This window comes from Orbicella faveolata, unplaced genomic scaffold (genome assembly GCF_042242905.1).
Source record: "Orbicella faveolata isolate gen_17 unplaced genomic scaffold, um_ofav_v1 contig_35, whole genome shotgun sequence".
Lineage (NCBI taxonomy): Eukaryota > Metazoa > Cnidaria > Anthozoa > Scleractinia > Merulinidae > Orbicella > Orbicella faveolata.
In genome coordinates this window covers 15,159,551-15,184,071 of record NW_028301564.1, presented here as the reverse complement: position 1 = coordinate 15,184,071, position 24,521 = coordinate 15,159,551, and the positions used below count along the sequence as shown (strand labels likewise).

General features: G+C 38.6%; 3 protein-coding genes across 3 annotated transcripts; 1 reads left to right on the top strand and 2 right to left on the bottom strand.

Annotated features, from left to right (window-relative positions):
• Window positions 1–1,809: 1,809 nt before the first annotated feature.
• On the bottom strand, window positions 1,810–4,553 carry LOC110042984 (A-kinase anchor protein 17A-like). The gene has a single exon (XM_020748372.2). The coding sequence runs from the start codon at window positions 4,536–4,538 to the stop codon at window positions 3,000–3,002; it is 1,539 nt and encodes a 512-aa protein (XP_020604031.2). The 5' UTR covers window positions 4,539–4,553; the 3' UTR covers window positions 1,810–2,999.
• Window positions 4,538–6,946, top strand: LOC110042983 (uncharacterized). Its single transcript, XM_020748371.2, has one exon. It carries the CDS (start codon window positions 4,642–4,644, stop codon window positions 6,259–6,261), a length of 1,620 nt encoding a protein of 539 aa, XP_020604030.2. The 5' UTR covers window positions 4,538–4,641; the 3' UTR covers window positions 6,262–6,946.
• Window positions 6,947–7,073: 127 nt separating this feature from the next.
• Window positions 7,074–24,465, bottom strand: LOC110042982 (kinesin-like protein KIF3A). The gene is made up of 19 exons (XM_020748370.2): window positions 24,309–24,465; window positions 23,934–24,195; window positions 20,367–20,511; window positions 19,835–19,919; window positions 19,596–19,701; window positions 19,217–19,356; window positions 18,412–18,609; window positions 17,874–17,929; window positions 17,251–17,369; window positions 16,724–16,822; window positions 16,221–16,377; window positions 15,913–15,985; window positions 14,701–14,808; window positions 14,395–14,505; window positions 10,170–10,295; window positions 9,748–9,801; window positions 9,560–9,634; window positions 8,782–8,930; window positions 7,074–8,107 (listed from the first exon to the last, which is right to left on the bottom strand). Exons 1-19 carry the CDS (start codon window positions 24,312–24,314, stop codon window positions 8,002–8,004), a joined length of 2,175 nt encoding a protein of 724 aa, XP_020604029.2. The 5' UTR covers window positions 24,315–24,465; the 3' UTR covers window positions 7,074–8,001.
• Between the last annotated feature and the right edge of the window lie 56 nt (window positions 24,466–24,521).

Below are 24,521 nucleotides of genomic sequence, written 5' to 3'. Positions count from 1 at the left end.
CCCCTCTGGAAATTCCAGTTGCACTTCATAGATTTCTTTAAAATTTTTGGTCTTCCAGAACCCCCGACTCCAATCCCTTCCGTGGGGGGAGTATGGATTTTTTTCTGGAACTGCCCAATAATACAAAATCATCTAAAAATAATTTTGTTTTCCTTTACCCTTGCAACTTTAAAGTCATGTTCGTAAACTCTAAAAAAACCATGACCATAATCCTTTCACACCTGGCCTCCAGCCCCACTATTTGCGGAACAGTAATCCATCTAGAAAAAGGCCATACTGAGTCCTGGGACTCACATAGCCAGCAAGTCCCAGATCCATGAACATATGTTCCATATCCCTGGGGACAAATAGCATGTACACACTAGTCAGCCATTTGGTTTTCTTGAAGACTAGCATGTTGAAAGAGCACAGTATTTTGAAAACTTCTGCCCTGGGACTCCTTGTTCATTCCATTAGACTTCTTTGCCTTAGTGCAGCCATCTCTATTGTACACCAGCCACATGTACTTTTCCAGCCATGTCTTGAAAAACGTATGTCCTTTGGAACTGGAAGGAATTACCTCTGTTGTCATTGTGTCAAATGACTGTGCCAATTCCTGCTATAAACAGGATGACCCACCCCTATGGATAGCTGAAAATTTAATGACCCACCCTCTACCAAGGGCTCAAAAACTGATGTCCCCCCCCCCCCAATACTATTTGACCAGTCCCTTAGAGGAGGTATTATTAGACCCTCATACAAATATTTCAAAGAGAATCTTTTCATAGGGAAATGAGTTTTATCACATGTTCATTTTCATACAAACCAATCCTCCAATGAGAAAGTATGGCGAGTGATACATTTACCCATAATTCTTAGTGTACAAAAACTCCTATACAACACTCATAAAAATGTACAGAATAGTTCCAGCATCTTCAAATCTATTATAGTTAATCCCATTAGTAAAAGGACAAATACTGCAAAACATGGCTTTCCTTGTGCCTAATGGTCGGTGTTAGATTCATTTAGTAAAATATACAGCCTCCATCTTTTTTCTTACAGAAGATTACATTATTTTAGTTCACAGGAAAGGATTTGCACCCAGGTACATTCTGAATTTAGCAAAAGTAACACCAAAAATTACACCAAATTCTTGATGGATGGTAATCCTGGATCAGCTTAATCCTTTGAAAAACAAGACCCTAGTGTTTGAAAATGAGCAGTAATGCCATGATTGCAGAGCAAACTTCAAGAAAGTGAAAAGTTCATGCGTGTATTTGGAAACAGCCCCAATAAGCGTTTTTCTCTCCCAGGTTTTATAGCCCCATTGCCAACATAGATTCTCATTAACTCATCTTGATACAGTCCTTAAGATCAAGTTCAGTCTTTTAAGAAAAGTTGCTTTGAATTCTATGTCACTGAAGACTATTTCATTTTGGTGATCTTTACTTAATTCTCACTACCTGCACGTTTGACTTTGAATTGAAATCATAAGATGTTCATCCTTTTTGGAAGATTAAGTTGTCATAACAACAGTGAATGCTTTATTACCACTTTTGTTGCACTTGCAACCAAATTGTTAACCATGTCAAGGTGGAACTCTGCAGTGTGGTCACCCTGACAGTACGCCATGTTTTGCCTGAGGGTGTGGGAGAAAACTTTAATTTTGGTTTTTTAACCTGGGCCAGATCCTGGGGATTATGAATATGGTGATGATTGCTGTGGCCCACAGTCTCAAAATCCCAGTCAAGAAAGTTTAGGCAAACATAATTTATATAATAATCTTAGTAAAAAGGACCTGCATACCCGTTGATGGCATCTTGCACAAAATTTCTTCTTTATTTGATGGAGTTAGTGTGCTCTGGGCAAATAGGTTATTTCCCTGTGAATTTTTTTGTTTCTCCTACCCCTTCTGTGCGATGGAGAGTGCATTATTCAAATAGTTATGAAGCAACAGTTTTTTCTTTCATTACTATTTTTTTTGCCCATGACCATGCACTTAACAGGGGTTTTGTACTTCATTCACAGTATAAGAGCATGAAATAAGATTGTGCATGGTCATGAACCCTCCAACATAAATCCTGTTATCTTTGTTTGGTCCTTTGAATTCGAAGTTTGTCAGGCTTCATAACCATTCCCCTCTGTTACAGTGTGACTACTCAAACCAGGCCACTTGGAAAAGAGTTAATCAGGCCCAGTTGTTTGAAAGGTGGATAACGCTATCCACCAGATAAATCGCTATTGCTATTGCTATATAAACATTGACAAAACAAACCACGCTATCCACTGGATAGTGATTTATCCAGTGGATAGCATTATCCACCTTTCGAACAACCTGGTCCAGAATGTTACTTGAGAACAAAGGATACTGACCTTTTCTCTCAAATAAACCAATAACATTGTTCGTTTAACATACAAACAAGATGAAAACCCAACAAAGTGCAAGTTGTTGCCAACCTCTCAGGAAACTGCCATTTGCTAATTGGCTTGTTTCGATCTTAACTTTTGTACACTTTTCAGTGGTTTCAGTTTAGCTGGTGCAAAATGAGTTTTCACACTAATTTTTTCAGGCAAGATTTATAATTATGATAATTTGCTGTCAAGGATTGAATCTCAAAGAGTGTGTATAATGCAGAGAATTCAATAGTGTTTATGTATTCACATCAAAGAGACTGTCAATTGCCATCACAAGAAGCTACCAGTCCATTGTTCTCAGTTTCTGCTATGATTGGTTAGTTTCTTTTAAGAGGCCCAGTTTGAGTAGTCACAGTGTAATTACAGATGGACTGGTCAAGACAAGTGAATGGATGCCACCAATGACATTGATATCAATGGAACATTGGGGGTGCATGTGTTTGTTTGTGCTATTCAAAAAGGAAACTTTCCTTTCACTGTTTATTTGTTATTTGCGTTTGATGGCATGTAATCATTTCAAGGTCATAAAAATCGTTCTATATCACAGTGGTGGTTGATTACTTTATGCCAATGGACATAACTGTCAATACATAAATAATAAATAGTTACTTTCCAGTGCAAGTATTACTAACAAATGATGTTAGCTTACGAGTGTTGTTTGCGATCTGTTTCTGCAAAAGCTCTTTTTTCAGTTTATCTCTTCTCTCTTCCATCTTTTTTAGATTTTGAATTAGTTTATCTCTCAGTTCCTTTTCTTGTTCTTCTAGCTTTTCTTTTTTTCTTCTCTCTTCGTCTTCTCTTCTTCTCTCTTCCTCTTCAAGTTTCCGCTTTTTTTCTTCCATTTGTCTAAGCATTTCTAATTCCTGAACTCTCTTTTTTCTTTCCTCCTCTAGTTTCCTCATCTCCTCTTCTTCCTGTTCTTTCAATGTGGCTATGCGTTGGAGAAGTTCCAATAACAATCTCTTAGCACATTGTTTTCTTTCAGCTTCCTTCCTTTCCCTTTCCTTTTCCAATCGTTTTATCATTTCTTTCCGTTCAATCTCCCTTCTAATCCTCTCTGCACGTTTTTGTCTTTTCTTTTCCTCCCTAGCCCTTTTCCTTTCTTCTTTCTTCCTGATTGCGTCTTGAAGCAGCCTCTGTTGTTCAGCTTCCTTCCTCTCTTCTTCTAACCGTTCAAGTTCTTTCCGTCTCTCTTCTTCCTCTCTCTCTCTCTGTTTCCTCTCTTCCTCTTTTCTTTCCATATCAATTAACTTTTGTCTCTCCTGATCCCTCTTTTTAATGTTCTTAGCTGACAAATGGCCTGATTTGTCAAAATCTACTTGAATGTTAGCAGTTGCGGCACGTCCCTCTTCAGAAATGTACATTAATTTCATACCTTTCAGTGCTGCCATGGCATTTGAAAACCCTTGATACTGACTGTACTGAACAAAAGTGTCGAAGTGAAGGTGTGAGCCATAGTAAAACGTTTGAAATTCACTGTTTCCTTTTGATATCTTCTGCCTGTAAGGATCCAAGATGGGTATATCCACAGACCGGATTTTCCCAAAACGACTAAAAACTGACGCCAAGACTTCTTCGCTTGGTTTGTTAGCAGACTCATCATTTCCGAACCATTTACACGGCAATCCTTTGATGTGAATCGTGTCTGGTCTTTCACCTGGATTTCGTTCATCTAAACTTTCGGCCTCTCTGAAGAAAGAATTCCAATCATGTGCAGTGGGAAATTTCATCTTAGATTCTGCTGCTCGAACTTTGAGCGGTTCCGCAAATCCGCTTAGTTTCATAAACTTTCCTTCCAGTTTTGAAATAAATTTCGTGATTAAACTTTTGGTGTCTGTTTCACCTTCAAAGCGAATGAATTCCATTGACGATTCCACAACTTTTAACACAGTGAATTGATCGGGGGCAACCATGGATTTTAGCCTCTCCATTACCTCCCAGTTTGATATCGATACGCCAGCGACTTTGATCTCTGGTAAGGTGACATGCACGCCAAGTTTGGCCACAGGTTTAAGGTACAAGCGCTGTAAAGATGAGAGTTCGGTTGCCTCTGTGGTGTCACCACAAGCTTGCGTCGCCATCTTGTTGAAATTGCCTAGGTAGCCTGGCTTTGAGAAAGACTGGTGACAAGAGTATTGGTGCATTATGGGACATCTCGAATGTCATGGCGGACGTTTTTGTTTCGTCTTCGATTTTGACAGTTCTTTGTTTGCCTACGAAAAAGCACGCTGCTAGAATGCAAGACAAATGTCGTGGAACGATCATTCTATTTTCGATGGTACACCGCTCTTGTTTCGCACGAGGTCAGCTGTTGTAAAGCTGCTAGAACGAGTGAAAGGCGAAAAACCGTCAATTCATGTTATCTCAAAACCGACAGAGCCAGTTGTGAGTAGGAAATCGAGATTTAAATTCCCAGATCCGAAGAAAGATTGCTCCGTGAATCTTAAAGTCAGCAGTCACAATGGTGAACTGTGTTTGCCATTATGCTACGAAAATCAAGAAGATTCGGATCATCACATTTGTGACGGGCTAAGATACATTTTACAAGTCGTATCTGTGAAGAGATTTTCCCTGGATGGTAAGCAGTTCATTGCAAACGAATGCCAAGAGGACTTTTACTGTTGTTCTCCTCTCTCAGCACATAAGAAGGGTTCAGCAAAAAAGTGTCTGGGATTTTGGTTTCGGTTTCTTGGCAAGGACGCGATATACCGCGTAACTGTCGCCCTTAAGCTAGATGTCGTTTCTGTGAGTAATTTGATAGGTAGAAGATACTTCTCGGATTCATTGTTCAGTGATGATGGTATAGTTTCTAGTGAAGAATTTGAAATTTCAACCCGCGTTAAATCATCTCAAAGCACTGCTGCTGCAGAAAGAGATGAAGTCATAAATGCAGCAAAGATTTTTCCTTCTTTATACTTCAATAAAGAGTACAAGTCTATTGTTGCTAGATTTAAAGACTTGAGACATAAACTGAATTTCAAGGAACTGGACAAATTTTTTGTCCAAACATTGGAAGGACTGAGTGACAACGACCTAAAAGTTGTCCTTCTTCTTGAGCAAAGCCAAGAAGCCTGTCGCAAGAGGCTTTATGAAAAATCTAAACAACTTCTGAAGAAGGCAGTTGATGCTGCTGCCAAGTGCAAGAACAAAACCTTGCTAATGGGTAGAGCTTATTTATATCTCTCCTATGTTCATGAAAAAGATGGATATCTTGGAAATGCAGAGGAGTGTTTAGCAATTGCTAGGAAAAAGCTTCAAGCATTGGAAGCATGTGAAGACATTGGAGACCTGTGCTTTCAGGAAGGGCTCATTTTGACAAATTTTGCTCAAAAGATGCCTAAGTTTGCTTTGAAGTTGATTGGCGAGGCCATACACAAATTTGAACAAGCTGCAGCACTATTCAGCAATGGTCTCACTGTAGATAATGCTCTGGATAAGTTATGTTGTTCATACATTAGACTTGCATCGTTATTACTTAAACAAAAGCCATCAGCCCTAGGCACTGATGGATCCTGTGTACAACCTAATATAACACTAGCTGACAAGCACCTTGAGTGGGTTGCAGGTCATCTGGCAGAGCTGTCAGAAAGAACTAAATTCAACTTCCATGTTTGCCATACAGAGCTTCTTTATGAGAAGCGGCAATATGAGAAAGCCAAGGAAAGTCTTGATGCTGCTTTCCAGATTGCCCACACTTGCCAGTTTGAGGAGCAGGCGATGTGGAAAGAACTACCTGGTGGCAGTTCTTGCAATGAAAGTTACTTACAAGAAACTTCAAGCTTTGGGCAGCCAGCTGATGGCGAGGGCATGGAAGTTTTTGTTGTAGATGATGTACCATTGGGCTATCTTGGTGATATCAGTTCTTAAGTCTACCAGTCATCAATGAGAATTGAACTTAATGACAATACATGTATCTTTGGTTCCAAAACAAACGGATATCTAAGAAATTCTCAGTTTCATGTAACCCAATAATGCTAGTTAGGACTAGTTAGAATGTGTAACTTTTACAGAAGTAGGGTTCCAATATTTTTGGAGTGGTTGTTTACAAAAGAAGATTTGTTATAAAAAAAAAAAAAATGTTAATCTAAATGGTACTTTTTACCAAAACTTTAGCCGTTGGAAAGTTGACTACCAGGGCTGTGTGCTTGAAGTGCCCAGATGCCATAGGCAACTGACATTTGCCTTTGGGTGACTGGAAAAACTTACTTTTTTCATATAATCTGAAGTGCTGGGCACCCAGGATTTCATGGTTAAGAACCTTTGGGCTCCTCGTCATTTTTGTTAGACCACAGCCTTGGCTACGGATAAAATATCTATCAACAATATAATTTAAAGAATGTTTGTACAAGAACATCAACTAAGTATTTATTACAGAAGCTACATCAGAGAGTCATGTAACCTACAAACTTTGCAATCATCTGTGTAGCACATTGCTGGAGCTCTCTCCTCAAGTAAAGTAGTTTTCTTTTAGATTATTTATAAGTGTTTATATAATAAAATTTATTGGAAAAAAAAATGACAATTTTGGAAAAAATATACAGTTGATATTTTAGCTTTCCATGTAGTGTTGATTTTAATATTGATCAAACAATATTGTTATTCAGTAACATTTTATAAACAAGGTGTTAATACTGTTCAAAGCATATCAACTTTATTAATCAACACAATAGTGAGAAAGGTGTAGTTTAAAAGCATTTATTGCAAATACATGCTCTATATATGAATTTAAGAGAACTTCACTTTGTATGTACATAATCATTAGTGACTGGAACCAATATTAATTATATCACAAAGGCAAATGTTTTTAAAATACCAGTATACCAGAATATGTAATATGCTTTCAATTTGAAACAATACCAAATGCAAGTAAACCTAAGCCAAACATTTGTACATGAAAACAACTATATGCTATTATTCTTCAACCAATTTTATTCCACTATGTACAGGTTAGCTTCCTTTCAAATAAACAATAAAATAATACATAGTCAAATACTGCATGCAACTACCATGCCTTTCCATCAAGACAATTTGGAAATTCAGTAAGAATGGAATTTTGAAGTTTATTTTTGTTTGCCAAACTAGAAAAATTGTTTTCCTTAATAAGCAAATTCTTTCAGAAAATCCCAAAAAGGATATCTGGTAAAATAAATTACATTTGACCTCTAGTTTCATCACTTAAAATTTAGAGGACCAGTTGTTCAAAGGGTGGAAACACTATCCACCAAACAAATCACCATCAAGTGGATAACTGTGAACAAAAAACTGAGCTATCTACTGGATAGTAACTTATTCTGTTAACAGAGGCATCCAGCTTTTGAACAACCAAGCCCACGTCACATCTCCATCTTGAAAAGCCAGTCGTAAAACCATGTGAGGTGGCCATGCCATCTCCACGTGCTTGTAAGAAACAAACTGGGGCCTGTGAGAGCCTGTGAGAACCTTGAAGAATGCCAGTCAATACAATACAAATGAGAGCCTGGAATTGGCTATTTTCTGTACAATAAACTGTCTTCAAACTATGTTTTTTAAGCAACTTTTACAATTGCTGCGCAATGTAATCTGACAAAGTCATGAAATCCCTGCCTATTGGAACGGCAAAATAAATTGTTATGCAAAGTGTTTCTTTGGGCTTAGAAGCCTTCTAGACTGGGGATACTTTTCAGTATCATCTTCTTTACTTTTGCTCGCACCATCTTCACCTTCTGACTTTTTCCTGTAGGCCAAGGAAAAATATCGTGAACCCAACATAACACGGTTAACACAATCTGTTTGTGTCACTGTACAGTTGACTACCTCTGTAAAGACCAACATAGCTATCTGCCATTTGAGATGTACAGTCAAACTTCTATAAGTGGCCACCTATCAATTGGCCACCCCTTATTAAGTGGCCAGTTATCAAAGTTCCAAAATTACTGTCAGTAAAATACTAAATAAAACCCTATTAACTGGCCACCTCTATTGGTCATCCCGATGAGGGTTTTTGTATTGTCTTCATCCCTATTAAACGGTCGCCTAGAAATTAATACATGTAAATTAACTTTGTTTTCGAAAAGGCAATGACAGATAGAGTCAGAAATAGAAGGTGATAAGGGATAAAAACATTCAAACACACGTTTATCATGATTTTCTTGAAGTGACTCCATGTTCACTAAGAAATTAACCCGATGGTGAAAATATTCAAGGTAAACAAACCTGTATTAAGTGGCCAACCCCTACTAAGTGCATAATAGGGGTTCCATTGTATTTGCTTCAGAGGAAGGCATTGACCATTAGGTACACACTGACAGTAAATGTACCATTTGCGTTGTATAATTACTCTAAGAATTGCAGAAGGAAATGTGATTTCAACATGACTATTTATAACTATTATAGTAACTTGATACTTACTTCTTTCCAGTCTTGGGTCTGCCTGCCGTCTTTGGGCGGGAAGACTTTGGATGACTACTTTTAGGCCTAGCAGTTGGTTCATCATAACCCATGGAGTAGTTAATGTGTTCATAACTTAAATACACACTGGATATATCTGTATCATTGAGCTACAGACAGAACAAGAACAACAGTGAACATACTGGATGTGTGCTGTCCGAAAAATAATAGCTCTCCACATTTAACACACTAAGTCCTCAGATGTGCAAAATTCTTGATCATTTTTTTCCTTCTTTTAGTAATCCTTTCTACAGTCCTCTTAAAAAAGGTTCAAGAAGATGTGCGGCGGCCAGGAGAAGAGGTCTCCTGAACAACTTGAGTCAGAATATTATAGTACAATAAATGAATGTTATGATGCAAAAAGCAAACAAAAGGTTGATGTTTCAAAATCTCAGTATGTTATCTACAGTCTGAAAAGTCTATTGCATCAAGTTATGGCAATCACTGTATCTTGTAAACTTATTCAATAGCATAATATATCAGCTAAGCTAATGTGAATCAGGGCTCCAAAAAAAAAAAAACTTGACTTCCAGCTTGCCCTTCAAACAAGCAGCTCTCAAATTTTACTAGACCTGGGGAAGTCTTACTTTGTTCTTTTCTAATTAATTCTACACCTTGCCTGGGCCTCTGCCTATTTGGCAATTCAGAAGGAAGAGTTACTTGCCCGTGGGGAAAATCTACTTGTCCTGGACAACTGGATGGAACTTTTTTCAAGCCCTGGTTAATTATCATAATGTACCTCTTTGTTCTTGTCTTTAGGGTCTGGACTTGGAGACGCTTTCCTCATATTGTTCCCAGTATATGCCACAAATTGCTATCGGCCAAAGTTTAGAACATTACTCTCAAAGTAGTAAGATTGTGGGAAAATAATCTTTCCAAATGGTAAGGTACACAAGAAGCATGATTTTAGGAAGCTGTAATACTTACAAGCTGCCATTCTCCTATCTCTTCATTCCAGGAAACATGCTGCTCTATCAGTTCCTGAAGCACAAATTAGTATAAGAAATCAAATGGTAACAAGGGAAATTAGGAAATAATAATTGTTTCACACATGCTTTGTTAAAATTCTAATAATTTTCCAAGCCTTTTATCTTTTAATATCATGGGACACAAATTATGCTTACAATCATGGGTTGTTTACTTGTTTATTGTATCAATAAATTTCACGCCAAACATTATTGCGGTGGAATGCCATGGCAATTTTGTTATTTCTGATGTGAAATTTTACAAATAAACTGTGAAATTTTGCACTAAAATTAAGGAGTAATTTGTTGTGATATTACCAATTAAAAAACAGTTTGTCAAGGGTGACATTTGGCAATTTATGATCAATTTTAATCCCCTCTCACCTGAAATTCAGCTGGTATGAATGTCTCAATCAACAGTGTTTCAAACTGAAGTTCTTTACGTAGTTCTCTGATGCTATCCAGCAGACCTTCAGTTTCACGCTGGTTTTCCTGCTGTTGATCAGCCATCTACAGAGATTAAGAGTTCAATAATACTTTATATAATATTAAGTCAAATTGAAGAAGCTAGTCATAAAAGGGGATAAGTGATGATTTTGGTTGCTTTTCGTTTTTCTTGCTCCAAATTAGCTGAATTTTTGCATGTGGTCTTCAATGTAATAGAAAAACGTGGTTCTGTATTTTTGTCGCTGGTTTTTGCTTTGTTTTCGAGTTAAAATGTAGGCAAAAAACTTGGCTTTTCCTAGCCATGTCTTTAGGAGTTTATTTGTTGAACAGCAAACAGGCAGACTGTTTATAGTGTATGAAGTCAAAACCAAATCCCACAGCATATAGAGCGGAAATCTGGGAACGGATTGTTTACACCGGTTATTGTGACGTGAACACAACACGTGAATCGATCGAGCGTCAAACGAAATGCCATCAAACAAAAAAGAGATGTGCCGCATTAGAGCTCTGTCAACTAATATCTTAAGCATTGTTTTAAAGTACCTTGTATGCCTACCTGGTGGTTGAGAGGCATCATAAAGCCTCGATAAACCCGTAAGTCATCAGCACGTTTTAAAGAATCAAAATGTGTTCTGAAACTTCGAAGGCAGCTGATATACCGTAATCGTGTTATCGGCGTTCGAAGTCAGGTCGAGCCAGGTAGCAAAGTCCAAGAGCAGTTCTTGCCCAAGAAAAATACCCTCTGGTGAGTTGTGGCCCATTTGCCAAGCGTTGCTAGCGTCAAAGTTTGGAAAGCGAGAACTGGTTTTAGAGTGATAAAATTTGTCTTGTATCGACCGCCATGTTTTCCCGCGCACGAGGTGTAAAGACCCTTCCCGGCATGCATTGCGATTACGTTCTGCGGACGTTTCTCGAACTGGTAACTAGATTTAAACATAATAATGGCCAGCAAGTGGCGATCGATTGTAACAGAGCTGTGATCCAGTTTGCGTTGATTTTATTTCAAATCGGTATGATTTGTAGTGTTTTGAGCTTCTGGGATCAGGGGACATGCAGATGTATGGAGACCCGTACGTTGCGCAGAAGGGTTAATCTGTTAATCTGTCAGCCCTATTTATAGAGCGTTTTCACGTGGAGTCATCAAATTCTTAAATCCAAAACTAAACAGCCACCAAAGTTGTTATCCTCAACAGGCATAAGAGGTACCAGCGCATTTTCAACTTGGAAGTTATGGCGGTGCGTGACATAAAGCTACGATCGCGTTTGTCGAAAACTATGTTTTATCTCGTGATTTTTTAGCCATTGAAGACGTTGCCGTATTTGGAAAAGTGCTTATTGAAATGTTTATTTGTTTCATTTTATTTTTATTTACACCTTTTTTTGACCTGAAATCAGCATTTTTGAGCTTATACGTTACGTGAAATTACCATTTTCAGGAGCCCATCATGGGCTCCTACCATTTTGCTTTTTTCTAAGTGAAACCAACATCCTTGCCCTCACGCGTTAACGTCAAATCAACATTTTAACCTATTTAGACTTGAAATCAACATCATTGAGCTTATGCGCTGCGCGATTTGACATTTTGCTGGTTTCTAAGTGAAACCAACATCCTTACCGTCACGCGTTAACGCGAAATCAACATTTTAACCTATTTAGACCTGAAATCAACATCATTGAGCTTATGCGCTGCGTGAAATTGACATTTTGCTGGTTTCTAAATGAAACCAACATCCTTGCCGTCACGCGTTAACGCGAAATCAACATTTTAACCTATTTAGACCTGAAATCAACATCATTGAGCTTATGCGCTGCGTGAAATTGACATTTTGCTGGTTTCTAAATGAAACCAACATCCTTGCCGTCACGCGTTAACGCGAAATCAACATTTTAACCTATTTAGACCTGAAATCAACATCATTGAGCTTATGCGCTGCGTGAAATTGACATTTTGCTGGTTTCTAAGTGAAACCAACATCCTTGCCGTCACGCGTTAACGCGAAATCAACATTTTAACCTATTTAGACCTGAAATCAACATCATTGAGCTTATGCGCTGCGTGAAATTGACATTTTGCTGGTTTCTAAGTGAAACCAACATCCTTGCCGTCACGCGTTAACGCGAAATCAACATTTTAACCTATTTAGACCTGAAATCAACATCATTGAGCTTATGCGCTGCGTGAAATTGACATTTTGCTGGTTTCTAAATGAAACCAACATCCTTGCCGTCACGCGTTAACGCGAAATCAACATTTTAACCTATTTAGACCTGAAATCAACATCATTGAGCTTATGCGCTGCGTGAAATTGACATTTTGCTGGTTTCTAAGTGAAACCAACATCCTTGCCGTCACGCGTTAACGCGAAATCAACATTTTAACCTATTTAGACCTGAAATCAACATCATTGAGCTTATGCGCTGCGTGAAATTGACATTTTGCTGGTTTCTAAGTGAAACCAACATCCTTGCCGACACGCGTTAACGTCAAATCAACATTTTAACCTATTTAGACTTGAAATCAACATCATTGAGCTTATGCGCTGCGTAAAATTGACATTTTGCTGGTTTCTAAGTGAAACCAACATCCTTGCCGTCACGCGTTAACGTGAAATCAACATTTAAACCTTTTTTGACCTAAAATCAACATTTTTGAGCTTATACGTTGCGTGGAATTGACATTTTGCTGGTTTCTAAGTGAAATCAACCTCCTTGCCGTCACGCGTTAACGTGAAATCAACATTTTAACCTATTTAGACCTGAAATCAATATCATTAAGCTTATGCGTTGCGTGAAATTGACATTTTGCTGGTTTCTAAGTGAAATCAACCTCCTTGTCGTCACGCGTTAACGTGAAATCAACATTTAAACCTTTTTTGACCTAAAATTAACATTTTTGAGCTTATACGTTGCGTGAAATTGACATTTTGCTGCTTTCTAAGTGAGATCAAAGTCCCTACGGTCGCGGCGGGCCGATCCTTTGTTATGATAAACCGAGGCGAGACTTCGACTTATAACAAAGGCTTGGCTTGGTTATTATAACAAAGGATCGGCTTCGTTTATTTGCAGCCTCGGTGGGAAAAGGGCGTTAGGTATTTTAATCAAAAGTGAACTTTGTCGAAAACGCTCCAAATTTCGCATAGAGTTTTGTTTAGGTATGTTTAGCAATGTCCCGTAGTTTTTCCGCTAAACTTTGCTTCGTTTTCAGGATATTGCGTATGCAAAAAACCACTCGGTTTTCCTAGCGGCGTCTTTATAAAGCGAAGCAAAAACCAGCGGCAAAAATACAGGAACACGTTTTTCTATTACATTGAAGACCACATGCAAAAATTCAGCTAATTTGGAGCAAGGAAAAAGAAAAGCAACCAAAATTGTCACTTATCCCCTTTTATGACTAGCTTCTTCAATTATTCTTGTATTTTGATTGGTTCTTACTTATGCTCTATTGAAGGACAGGCACATAGATGATGCCATTAACATTCTTTCTTGTTTCTTTCTTATATAAAACAAGTAGATTCCATGATGCCATGCATCTGTTCGGTAATAGATCATATCATCAATGGCATGGCTAGGTCTGGTTTTCTACAAATGTCAGTAAAATGTTTGCCAATGTCTGTGAATCAAGGACTTTCAAAATGGAACTGGCTAGAATGTGAGCAGTCTCTCTTTTCCTCAAAAATCCATGGAGAAGAATGCAAAACAAGAGAGTATGACAAGAAAGCGGCAATACTGTGAGCCGCGAATAGCGCTGGCATGACTACTCACTTGTGTTGCGATTTTCTTTGCGTTCTTCCCCACAGATTTTCAAGCAAAAAAGAGACTGCTTGCAGTCTAGGAACTGGCCAGTGTCGTGCGGGTCTTTAGGCAACAGTCTGATAGTTGAGGGGATCGGTGAAACAAAGGCAAGTGGACAGACAAGGAGCAGAATCTTGATAATCAAACAACAGTATATTTCAACATCATTATGGCGATCTGATCATACAGTACTTTCCATGTGATTTGCCCCCGCATACATTTTTGACATGACCGCATCATTGGCAGGCTAAGTTATAACAATAACAAAGTTCAAACGTCAAGTTCAGTCTATTCGAAAGCCAGAGGTCATTATACTTGGTGCTCCAAAAGGATTGTGGCTTCTCGGATGATTATGGTTCAATGTACATACCTCAGACTTAGCACTCATAAGCATGCTCCATACTTTCTTCAGCTTCTTGGTTTTGCCAGCAGCCTCTTCCTGAAGGTTGGCATACTTCTCTTCAATGTCAACCCTCTCTTGCTGAAGAAAACACAGAATACAGAGTGTCATCCTCGTCACCCCTTAATAAACCCATACCATGTTAAGCAAGCCTCATGTAAGCCACTTGTAAGATGCCCGACTGGTCTGTCTCTAGCAAGTTGGGATTCTTTACCTTTTTTGTTCTTAAATTTGTAATATTTGTGTTATCAGTATTTCTGTTACTATAGATCTCACCTCTTTTTCCTCAATAAGTTTCTGAAGTTGCTTTCCTCTTTCGTTCCTCTCTGCAAGTTCTTTAGCAGATTGTTCCAAGAGAATTTCTTGTTCTTTGGCCTTCTCTAGCTGTTACAGAGAGAAATTGTTTCTTATTGGAAATGGATAATGTACTAATACTGATAAAACATACAACTTGGCTACAATGAATACAATATTATAACATTGTCAAACTCCCTAAATGAATCAAATATGACTAATACAAAAAAAAAGATAATTATTGTTTAAATTTAACTCAACAGTTCTTGCCAGAACATAATTCCCACCCTCCTCCCCCCCCCCCCAGAAAAAGTTAATAATATATTTCATGTGAGACAGAAACTAAATTTTTTTTTTTCTACAAAATTTCAGCTGCTCTGTTCAATACACCACAAAAGCAGATACTTGAACAGTGTTTCAGCCAGGAAATTTTACTTGAGGACCAAAGTGGCCCCTGAAAACCTTTTTTAGGGGCCAATTTTTTTAGGAAAGGGGCCAATAAATTGAAAGGTGCAGAACGAAAAAATACATCAGGGTTCCACGGATAATAAAGCAGTTTATTACGATCTTTGAGAAAATTTAATAGTAAGTGCTTTTTGAAGTGTTTCTACTCAATCAATTTTTTTTTTGAAATCAGATAATAGTATGAAGGATCTGTGTATTACAAGAGAACAATCCACAGGCATACATAACGTATCAATGATCAAGGGTTTGCAATGCATTACAGGGCGATTTCAAACACGATCAGCCATTGGGAAGTTTTCTGATGTGAGAGAATCAAAGCAAAAGGATGGGTTGACTTCTTTTCTTATGTGGAATGTTTTAGAAGCAAAGATCTTTCAATATGATTTTCTAGAAGGACATAATGTGTGACAAAATAACCGTTATTGATCATCAACACAAAGAAATGCAGTTGCCTTTATGGCTACTAATCCAGAATTTTTGGTCGCCAAGGATGAAATGTTAGTTGCATTGGTGACCGTATTGGTCACAACTTTGAGCCTTGGGATGGCTTTTAAAATACTATGCCTGTGTTAAGCCTGCAGTCTTATAAAAGGAAAGGGCCAAATTGGCCCTTTTTTCGTTTTTCTGGGGGCCTTCTCTGATTGCAACGCAGGATTCCCGCAATGGCGCGGTCTGGCGGAAACACTGTTGAATATAATGTGAGAGTTGATTGGGACTGAAAATACAAACCAAGTTCACTCCTCCCACAATGATCTTGCTCTCCACAGCAGCCAATTTATCTTGAAGCTTTTTGTGCTCCAGTCTTTACATAACAAAAATAATAACATTAATATAAAGTGATTACTTAATCAATCAAACAATTAATTAAAGTTACTTAATTAATTAATGACTAATTAAGTTGAATCATCTAATCAGTCATGTCTGCCTATGATAACTGTCCATCTCAGAGGCTAAGCACTGTCAAAAGAGGTGTCTATTTACAGGAATTCTCTATCAACTTCTCTTTATCAAGGGAAGATTCACTCCTGACTCCTTACTCAGAGTCCTGGATGTCTTTTTCTCTCTTTTCCAATTCCGCGGCAGCTTTGTTTCTCTCTTCCTCAGCCATGTCTGTCTTCTGCTTCAGTTCTTTCCGTTCTGCTTCAATCTCAGCTCTCAGTTCAGCTACTTTCTCAGGAGGAAGAGCATGCATGCCTGGGAGAAAATTATATATGGAAATAATAACTACTTAACAACCGAGAGTGAGGTCTTAACAGGAAAATCTCAAACCAGGACCTTGCTGTATTGACTGAGCAATAGCGAAGTCATTATGGCAATGTTATGGCCTTTTGCTTTGTTTGCATTATGGGAGAACAATGCCATAGAATTAGTCAATCAAAGCACATTAATGTTCATCAGTATTTTAGGTGGTCACATGGTTTGTGTCTTAGAACATGACCATACTAGGTCTTATGTCTGAAATTTGCAGATCACTCACAGATAGCATCTTGAGGAAATAAACACATGCGTTCTTCAAATAAAAGGCTTGTTTCAAACCTACTTTTTCTTCGGTGTTTCTTCTTTCTTTTGACTGTCATGCCTTCCTCTACAACTTCCTCTTCAGATTCACTTTCCTCGCTACCACCACTTCCCTCACCATCTGATAAAGGTAAAACAAAATTCAAATAATTCAGATTTAATTTAAGATAAATAAATAAAAATACCGCAAACAATCAGATATAAGATAAACTTGCAAACTAAAAAGTTTAACTGCCTCTGCACTTGAAGATGCATCAGCCCTCCTGGCCAAATTTATGGCATTAAATTAAGCCTGCTGCTCTGATATCATAACTCATTAAATATAAGGCTGTGGAGAGTTTACCATATCATCGGGCATTGCACTAGAAACTACACTTATTTTTATGAAAAAAATATTTGATATTATTTTTCAAAGACTTGGAACCTTCAAATTTCAGCAACTTGCTAAGAACCCGTAGATTCTTTAGTTTGAAGCAGTCTCCTGTACAATTGGTTCTTCAGAGTACAAGAGTCTTGTGAGCTGTATCAGAACCACAACCCTAAACATACCTTCTGCCAGCTGAGCCCTGAGTCTTTCAATCTCTTTCTGGAATTCTCTCAGCAGTGCATCTTTTGGATCTTCATTGATCTTAGCCTTGTTCTTGATATTCTTAGCACGGTTTGCATACCTGGAATAATTATAATGTTCAAATTAAAAATTGAAAAAAAAATTGAGAACCAGTTTGAAGTTGGTCCGAAGATGGATAAGCTAATTGACACCAGGCCATCATTGGTCAAAGGATGGATGATGCTATCCACTGGATTAAACACTTTCCTGTGGATGGTTTGTTTTTTATTCAACACTTATCCGATGAATAACAGTGATCTATCCAGTGCATAGTGTTATCTGGACTGTTGTCTTTTAACCCCAGTGGTCAGCAGCATAAAAAAGTGACAAGGAGTGTTCCACCCCCACTAGTCCACCCTTTCTCCGACTCCCCCTCCACCTTCTCTTCTGATTGGAGGCACTGTGAAAGCAAAGCCACTTGCAAAATAGTTGGGCCCAATCTCTGAACCTTCTGACTTGCAGTCCCATGTGCATAACATTCCTCAAGTGCCATAATGATACAAAAAATACAAAAAAAAAAACCATGATTAGTGAATTAACTAAAAGCACAATTAAATTAATTTACCTGAGGGTACTTATTGTCTCATCAAAGTTGTAGTCTGCTGGGCCAATGTTAGCAATCTGAGAAAATTAAAACAAAAGAGAGAACATTAAACTAAGAAGGCATTTTGTCAGAAACAAAAATTTCACAATAATAAATATTCTACAAGAAAGCACATCTTGAAGGCTTATGAGCAACTCTTTGTTAGTGCACATCCATGGGAGAAGTATATAGGAGATATTATTATATGGCTAGCTCCGTGACCGGGCAAGATGAATCAAATCCTGTACTGTGATTGGCTACCTGAGCGGACAAGATGGAGCTATCTTGCCCGTTCGGGACTACCCGCCGTGTCCAGGAAGAAAAATTTTCCCAAAAGCCATATAATAAATCCTTTATTGACCAAGCGTGTTTGGTCAAGATGGCTGGATATTGGCCAAGTTCTTTTTTTGCGTGTTTATGGACTGAGACGGAGTCGAAGTCCATAAACTCGCAAACTCACACTTGGTCAATAACCCATACTTATTGACAACATGACATAACCATGCATTAGCTGACTTACCATGACTGTCTTGGAATTTCCACCCAGAGAGTCTTGAAGCAGTCTTGTGAGCTTAGAATTTCTGTATGGAATATGAGTGCTCTTTCCATCTACTAAGGCAGATATAACATTCCCCAGGGTGGAGAGGGACTGGTTGATTTGTGTTGCTTCCTTCAACCTTTGACCTGTTGCACCTGTCTTGGCCTGTCTTTCTGATCCCTACAGTGTATGTTAGAAGAAGAAAAGAGACAAAAATAGCTTGGTCTGAAGTTACAACCGCACAGCAACTAAGGTAAAGCTTAAATCTAAGCCTTCATATGATAGAAGAAAATTGCTTCTCAAGCTCATTAATAAATCATCAATATTTGAACAAAGGAAATCATGACCTTGAGGCTGTTTGGATAATTATCTGATCTTAATTAGTATAGATTTTTACAATTTTATTTCTCTGTTTTCTCCTTAGTTTTAGTTTTGATTAAGGTATATCAAACACTCAAAACAGTGTTTGACCACATTTTCAAACACCTCAAAGTTTGTCAAAAATGCTCTGCTGCACATCATATTTTCAGCTCTTTTCTCAGTGTTTGGAGACGTGCTCAAATATGGTCTCTCATGTTTGATACATTACTTGTCAATCTCATTGCACTCTTGCAATGAGAATAATAATGCAGTGTTATCAATCCATCTACTAATACTATACTTATCATCATTAGTTCATTAATTTGATCTTGACTTGTATAAAGAACAATGCTTTCCAGTAACTGTCTGTTAAAACATTTCAAAACATATCCATTATAACTAAGCGAGCACGATGTTTTAAACTTACAGCCAAATCAACAAGATGCAGTTTTCCCATGCGGACATGGTGTTGACCATCAGGTCCTTTCTCACTGCATTCAACAGTGATGGTGAAGATTGCATGTGAACGGGAAGATCGTTCATTCATGTTTGTAGACCCAACAGAACCTATAATCAAGCAAGAACTCACAAATAAAACTTAACTTGCTCAGGTTTTCAAAGTTCAAAATATTATACAAGGATCTAAATCAGTTATGCATGCTGGTCAACTGGTCTTTTTAAATCATGATTTATAACTCACAGTGAATTGAAACAAAGACTCTCACAGAAAAAGGGGGCATCTCTAATTTACCACATAAGATATTTCATTTGGTCTGGCGTTTAATGAACACATGCTGTATACTTACGGTTTTTGTTTCCTAGTGTCATTGTCTTGTCTAAATCATCTGCATTGTTCATTACATATGATGACAAATCCTTTACATAAACTCCAACATCCGGCCTCTCCTTTACCTAACATCGGCAGGGAAAAAACACTATTAACTTTCTGACTACCTGTAAAAATACCATGAAAAATGAGTACTAGGAGGTGTGGCTGAAATAGCTGCAGTATTCCTGTATTCTGAGAACAGCTAAGGCAACATACCTCAAGTTTTGCATTCTGATCCTTCCCCAGTAGATCTCGCACATTCTCATTATAGATTTCCAAATATGAGACTCGAACAAGAAACCTATAAAATGATTGAAAGTAAAAATATAAGGTAAACTTTTAAGACTGTTTACTCATCGATCAGCCCTGGCTTTTAACTCTGTTACATGTAGCATGAAGCGGTTGGAATTAGTAAGAAATTATTCTCCTTCCTGGGTGAGAAGAGAGTGTAAGGACAAGTTACCTCTTAGCACTACACAGAAATTTGCTGGGATGCAGTTATCCTCCTGGGTGGAGAGAGGAAACAAAGCACAGTGACCCTAGCCAGGGGCTTGAAAATGTAACCACTCAATCCAGGCCACCATAAAAGATAATGGGAAAGTGGTAAAATCTTGTTTTATTTTTTCTCAAAGGAAAAAATCTCAAATGCAGGACTTGCTACAATATTGTAAGTAAGGCTTCAAGAAGAAATTTTATGCAATAAAAATTACATTTAATAAAAGCTTCAGTAGTGATAATAAACACTTGCCTAATGTCACCATCCTTCTTAGCAATATGCCCAAATACATGTGCAAATGAGTTCGGGATGATTCCACGCAGTTCAGGAACTGTACGCACCCCTTCCATTGTGAATGTTTTACCCGTTCCTGTCTGCCCATATGCAAAAATTGTGCCTGAGAAAAAAAATCAACCGAGTCAAAACAACAATGAGGATTGCCGGTAAAAGAAAGTCATGGTGTTAAAAATTAAATTTTAAATTTAGAATCACACTAACAACATAATCTGGAGAGGTAGTTGAAGGAATTTCTTATTTTCTTCTTGTCCACATCCCTACAACTATACTGAGATGGTAAAATCTGGGCCTGAAAATGTCCCAGAGATGCAGAGGGAAGGGGGAATCCCATATGAAAAGGTTCTGAGATGCTCTTTCTTGCTTAGGGGTGTTTTGGGTGCGAAGGACCAAACACCATATCTATTTAGAGCCCTCAAAGTATTTTAGGGTGCACTTGGAGAAATAACAAACATTATTATATCTCTCAGTTAGTACACGAGCTGTGATTGGTCAATTTAGTGGGCCGCTAAAGTTGGTTTTGTTGCCAAACTGTTTTGTGATCTATCGCTAAGTGTTCATTAACTTTAATAGCAAGTGAAAGTTTAAAACTTTCTTATACTCTAAATTATGTAACAAGAAGTGCTAACGACTTAAAAACAGTTTCAAACTGACTTGTTTTGCTTTCGAGGTGCGTCAGAAATTTGAAGCATTTCTGAGTCTGCGTAAACCAGTCAGGGACACAGTAGAGATATAATAAATATCTTACTAACCTTGTCTTCTCGGTCCATACTGTAAATTACGGATCCTTGTTTTTTTCCCCTTCGATTTATGACCCGCACGCTTCACGCTTGGGCCATAAATTGAAGGGGAAAAAAACTCGGTCTGTAACTTACAGTATGGACCTCGAACTCGGTTAGTAAGAGGTATATACTGTAATTAGGAAATTTCTGTTTTAAGTGGTATCTTTGAAGGGGTTGAAGAAAGCTCAAACCATCCTTGGACTGGTCTCCTTTATAGGTTTAATTCAAATTTTCTAACAAGCATCAAATACCTTTTCATATGGGAGAACCCCTCCCCACTGGGAAAATGTGAGTGTTTATGAACAGTAGATGAACTACTCTTTGTTAAACAAGCCAAAGACACTTCCAAAAACAGTAATTCAGTAATTTCTAAATGACATGAACCTAAATTTAAAATGTCTCACAGATTTTTCTAGAAATTGACTTTTCACCCAAATAAACCATTTATAACATGGGATAAGACACACCATATGCTTATGTCGAGGAAAAGGCTGTTGTTATTCATCGTGATAGATGCAATAATAAAGTGTATCATCGTTCGTCTCACAATGTTGTCACTTGAGATGTAGATTGCAATGTTTTGACTGCTTACTGCTAGTCTTCTTCAGGCGATAAGGTTGACTGATTGCATGGTATCATTTATACCACAAAGGTCGGGTGTGATTGGTGCATTTCGATCCTCCTTTTGTTCCATTGTTCTGACGAGTAGCTGTTCCCTCAGTGGTCCGCTGTTGTACTGTTCTCCTGTTGTTGAGTTTTTTGATTGTGGGCATCCATGCTTCGGGAATTTCAATTCCACTATCCCTGTTGATGTTATTAGGGTGAAGTCTTATGTGAATAGCTTCCTTGACCCTATGGGTGTACCAGAGAGGATCTTGATCAATAAACTTGACCTCATTCCAGATAGGATAGTGGCCGTTCTCGTGGGTGTGTTCAGAAACGGCGGAGGTCTGGGTACAGGCGAGTCGTATATCCCTGTCGTGTGTTCTTTGATCCTCTCCTGCATAGATCTCCCTGTTTCCCCGATGTAGAGTTTGCCGCACTCACAGGGAATCCTGTAGACAACACCATCTTGTTTAGCCAGGCTGATGGTGTCCTTTGGTCGCACTAAGTGTGACCGAAGTGTCGTGTTGGACTTAAAGACGGTGCGAATGCCTTGCTGTTCTAGCCAGCGGTGGAGAGACTCCGAAACTCCCTGGACATAAGGTAAAACGGTGGTGGATTTAAATTCAACGTCGGGCTCTCTTCTTGGGGTTGTTCATGCCTTTGTGATCTTCTGTACAAACGAGGAGGGATATCCGTTAGAAACAAGTACAGATGACAGATGTTTCTTCTCTCCAGCGATTACTGATGGTTTGGTCACGAGACGTTTAGCCCAGTCGTACAGACACTTCACAATACCGCGCTTTACTGACTGAGGGTGGTGTGAATCATACGCTAGGTACTGATCAGTATGTGTTGGTTTCCTGTAGACACTGGTGGTAAGGTGGCCATCATGTTCTCTATAAACTGACGCGTTAAGAAAGGCGATCTTGCTGTTATTCTTGATCTCCATGGTGAAACGGATTGATGGTTGTTGACTGTTTAGGTGTTGCAGGAAGTCGTCAACTCTTTCCCGATCCAGGATGGTGAAAGTATCATCTACGTAGCGTTTCCAGATCTTAGGCTTGCAAGGTACGGACTCTATTGCTTGTTCTTCAAATATCTCCATGTAGAGATTAGCAATAACTGCAGATACAGGGCTCCCCATGGCTGCGCCGTCTCGTTGTTCGTAAATCGATCCGTTGTACTGGAAGTACATAGATCTTTATACGAAATCCAAGAGGTCTGTGATTTGAACTGGTGTAAGTGTCATGCGGTCAGCTAGGCCTGCGTTATTCTCTACTTTTTGTAGCGCAGCTTGTATGGCGCCCTCAATCGGTACGTTGGTAAACAGTGACTCTACGTTGAAAGACATATGGTGTCTTTCCTATCTGGAAATGAGGTCAAGTTTATTGATCAAGATTCTCACTGGTACACACATAGGGTCAAGGAAGCTATTCACATAAGACTTCACCCCAATAACATCAACAGGGATAGTGGAATTGAAATTCCTGAAGCATGGATGCCCACGATCAAAAAACACAACAACAGGAGAACAGTACAACAGCGGACCACTGAGGGAACAGCTACTCATCGGAACAATGGAACAATAGGAGGATCGAAATGCACCAATCACACCCGACCTTTGTGGTATAAATGATACCATGCAATCAGTCGACCTTATCACCTGAAGAAGACTAGCAGTAAGCAGTCGAAACGTCACGATCTACATCTCAAGAGACTACATCGTGAGACAAACGATAATACACTTTATCATATGCTTATGATCGGGCAAAATTTTGACCCAGCATTGTCTAAGCTTCACCTAGGCTCGACATTTTAGGTGGTCGCTTACGGGAGGTTTAACTGTATTTTTTTGGACATTACAGATGGTTCTGTTCTGTAAGTTTTGCAGCATCTCCCTAAAATAAAATGGCCTCTTGAAGGCTAAGGGACAGATTACTATGAAGTTTTTGAATAAAATAACCCTGAACTGAAAAGAACAAAAATCGTTGTCGATGGTGTATTCATTGCAAGGGGGTTAACCGGGGATGGGGAGGTGCTGGATGAAAGGGGGCGGGATAAATTTCGCAGATCCCACATCTTCTGACGTCTTTGATAAACAGTGTAATAAACTAATATTATTGGCGACATTTCTCACCGTTATAACCCTCTAAAACACAATTGACAATCGGCCTGGCTGCATCGTTGTAAACATCTACTTGTTTCGCATCTAAGCCAAACACTCTGTCGTATGTGAACTGTTTCGGTGGTTCCCCAGTACGAGCGCTTGGGTTTTTCACGGTGATAATCCCTCGGCTTTCGTCCACGTTAACCGCTAAACCACATCCACTAGCTACTTCTTTCTCATTCATAGGACGACATCTGACAACCACTCGAACATTGTCCGACTCCGCGTCGACCTAAAATTATTGAAAATTTTCAAAACACAAGGCATATTTTCCAAGCAAATTTTACCGAAAGTGGGCAGGTTATTTCGGCACAGATTTATGCACTAATATCGTTCAAATCTTACCGGCATCACGTCTAGTAGCTTCAGTGAATATGAAATAACGTTTTCTATATATTTCCAAGTTGTCTCATCGTGGGATTCACCAGTTTTAGCCCAAAAGGGAATATATTTTTTTGCTACTGTAACTCATTTTGCCGCTGTCGAGGTAGTTATGAACGCTCGGTTGCCTGGGCTTGGTGGCCACGCTTTTCTCATGACACCTTATGTAACGCACAA

Bases quoted from the DNA above. Each gene is read 5' to 3' on its own strand.
- LOC110042984 (XM_020748372.2), bottom strand. From the start codon at position 4,538: ATGCACCAATACTCTTGTCACCAGTCTTTCTCAAAGCCAGGCTACCTA.
- LOC110042983 (XM_020748371.2), top strand. From the start codon at position 4,642: ATGTCGTGGAACGATCATTCTATTTTCGATGGTACACCGCTCTTGTTT.
- LOC110042982 (XM_020748370.2), bottom strand. The intron at 19,702-19,834 runs GTATGTTGCCTT...TGCCGATGTTAG, and splicing joins ATCAGAATGCAAAACTTGAG to GTAAAGGAGAGGCCGGATGT. The intron at 19,357-19,595 runs GTAAGTATACAG...GCTTGATTATAG, and splicing joins GACACTAGGAAACAAAAACC to GTTCTGTTGGGTCTACAAAC.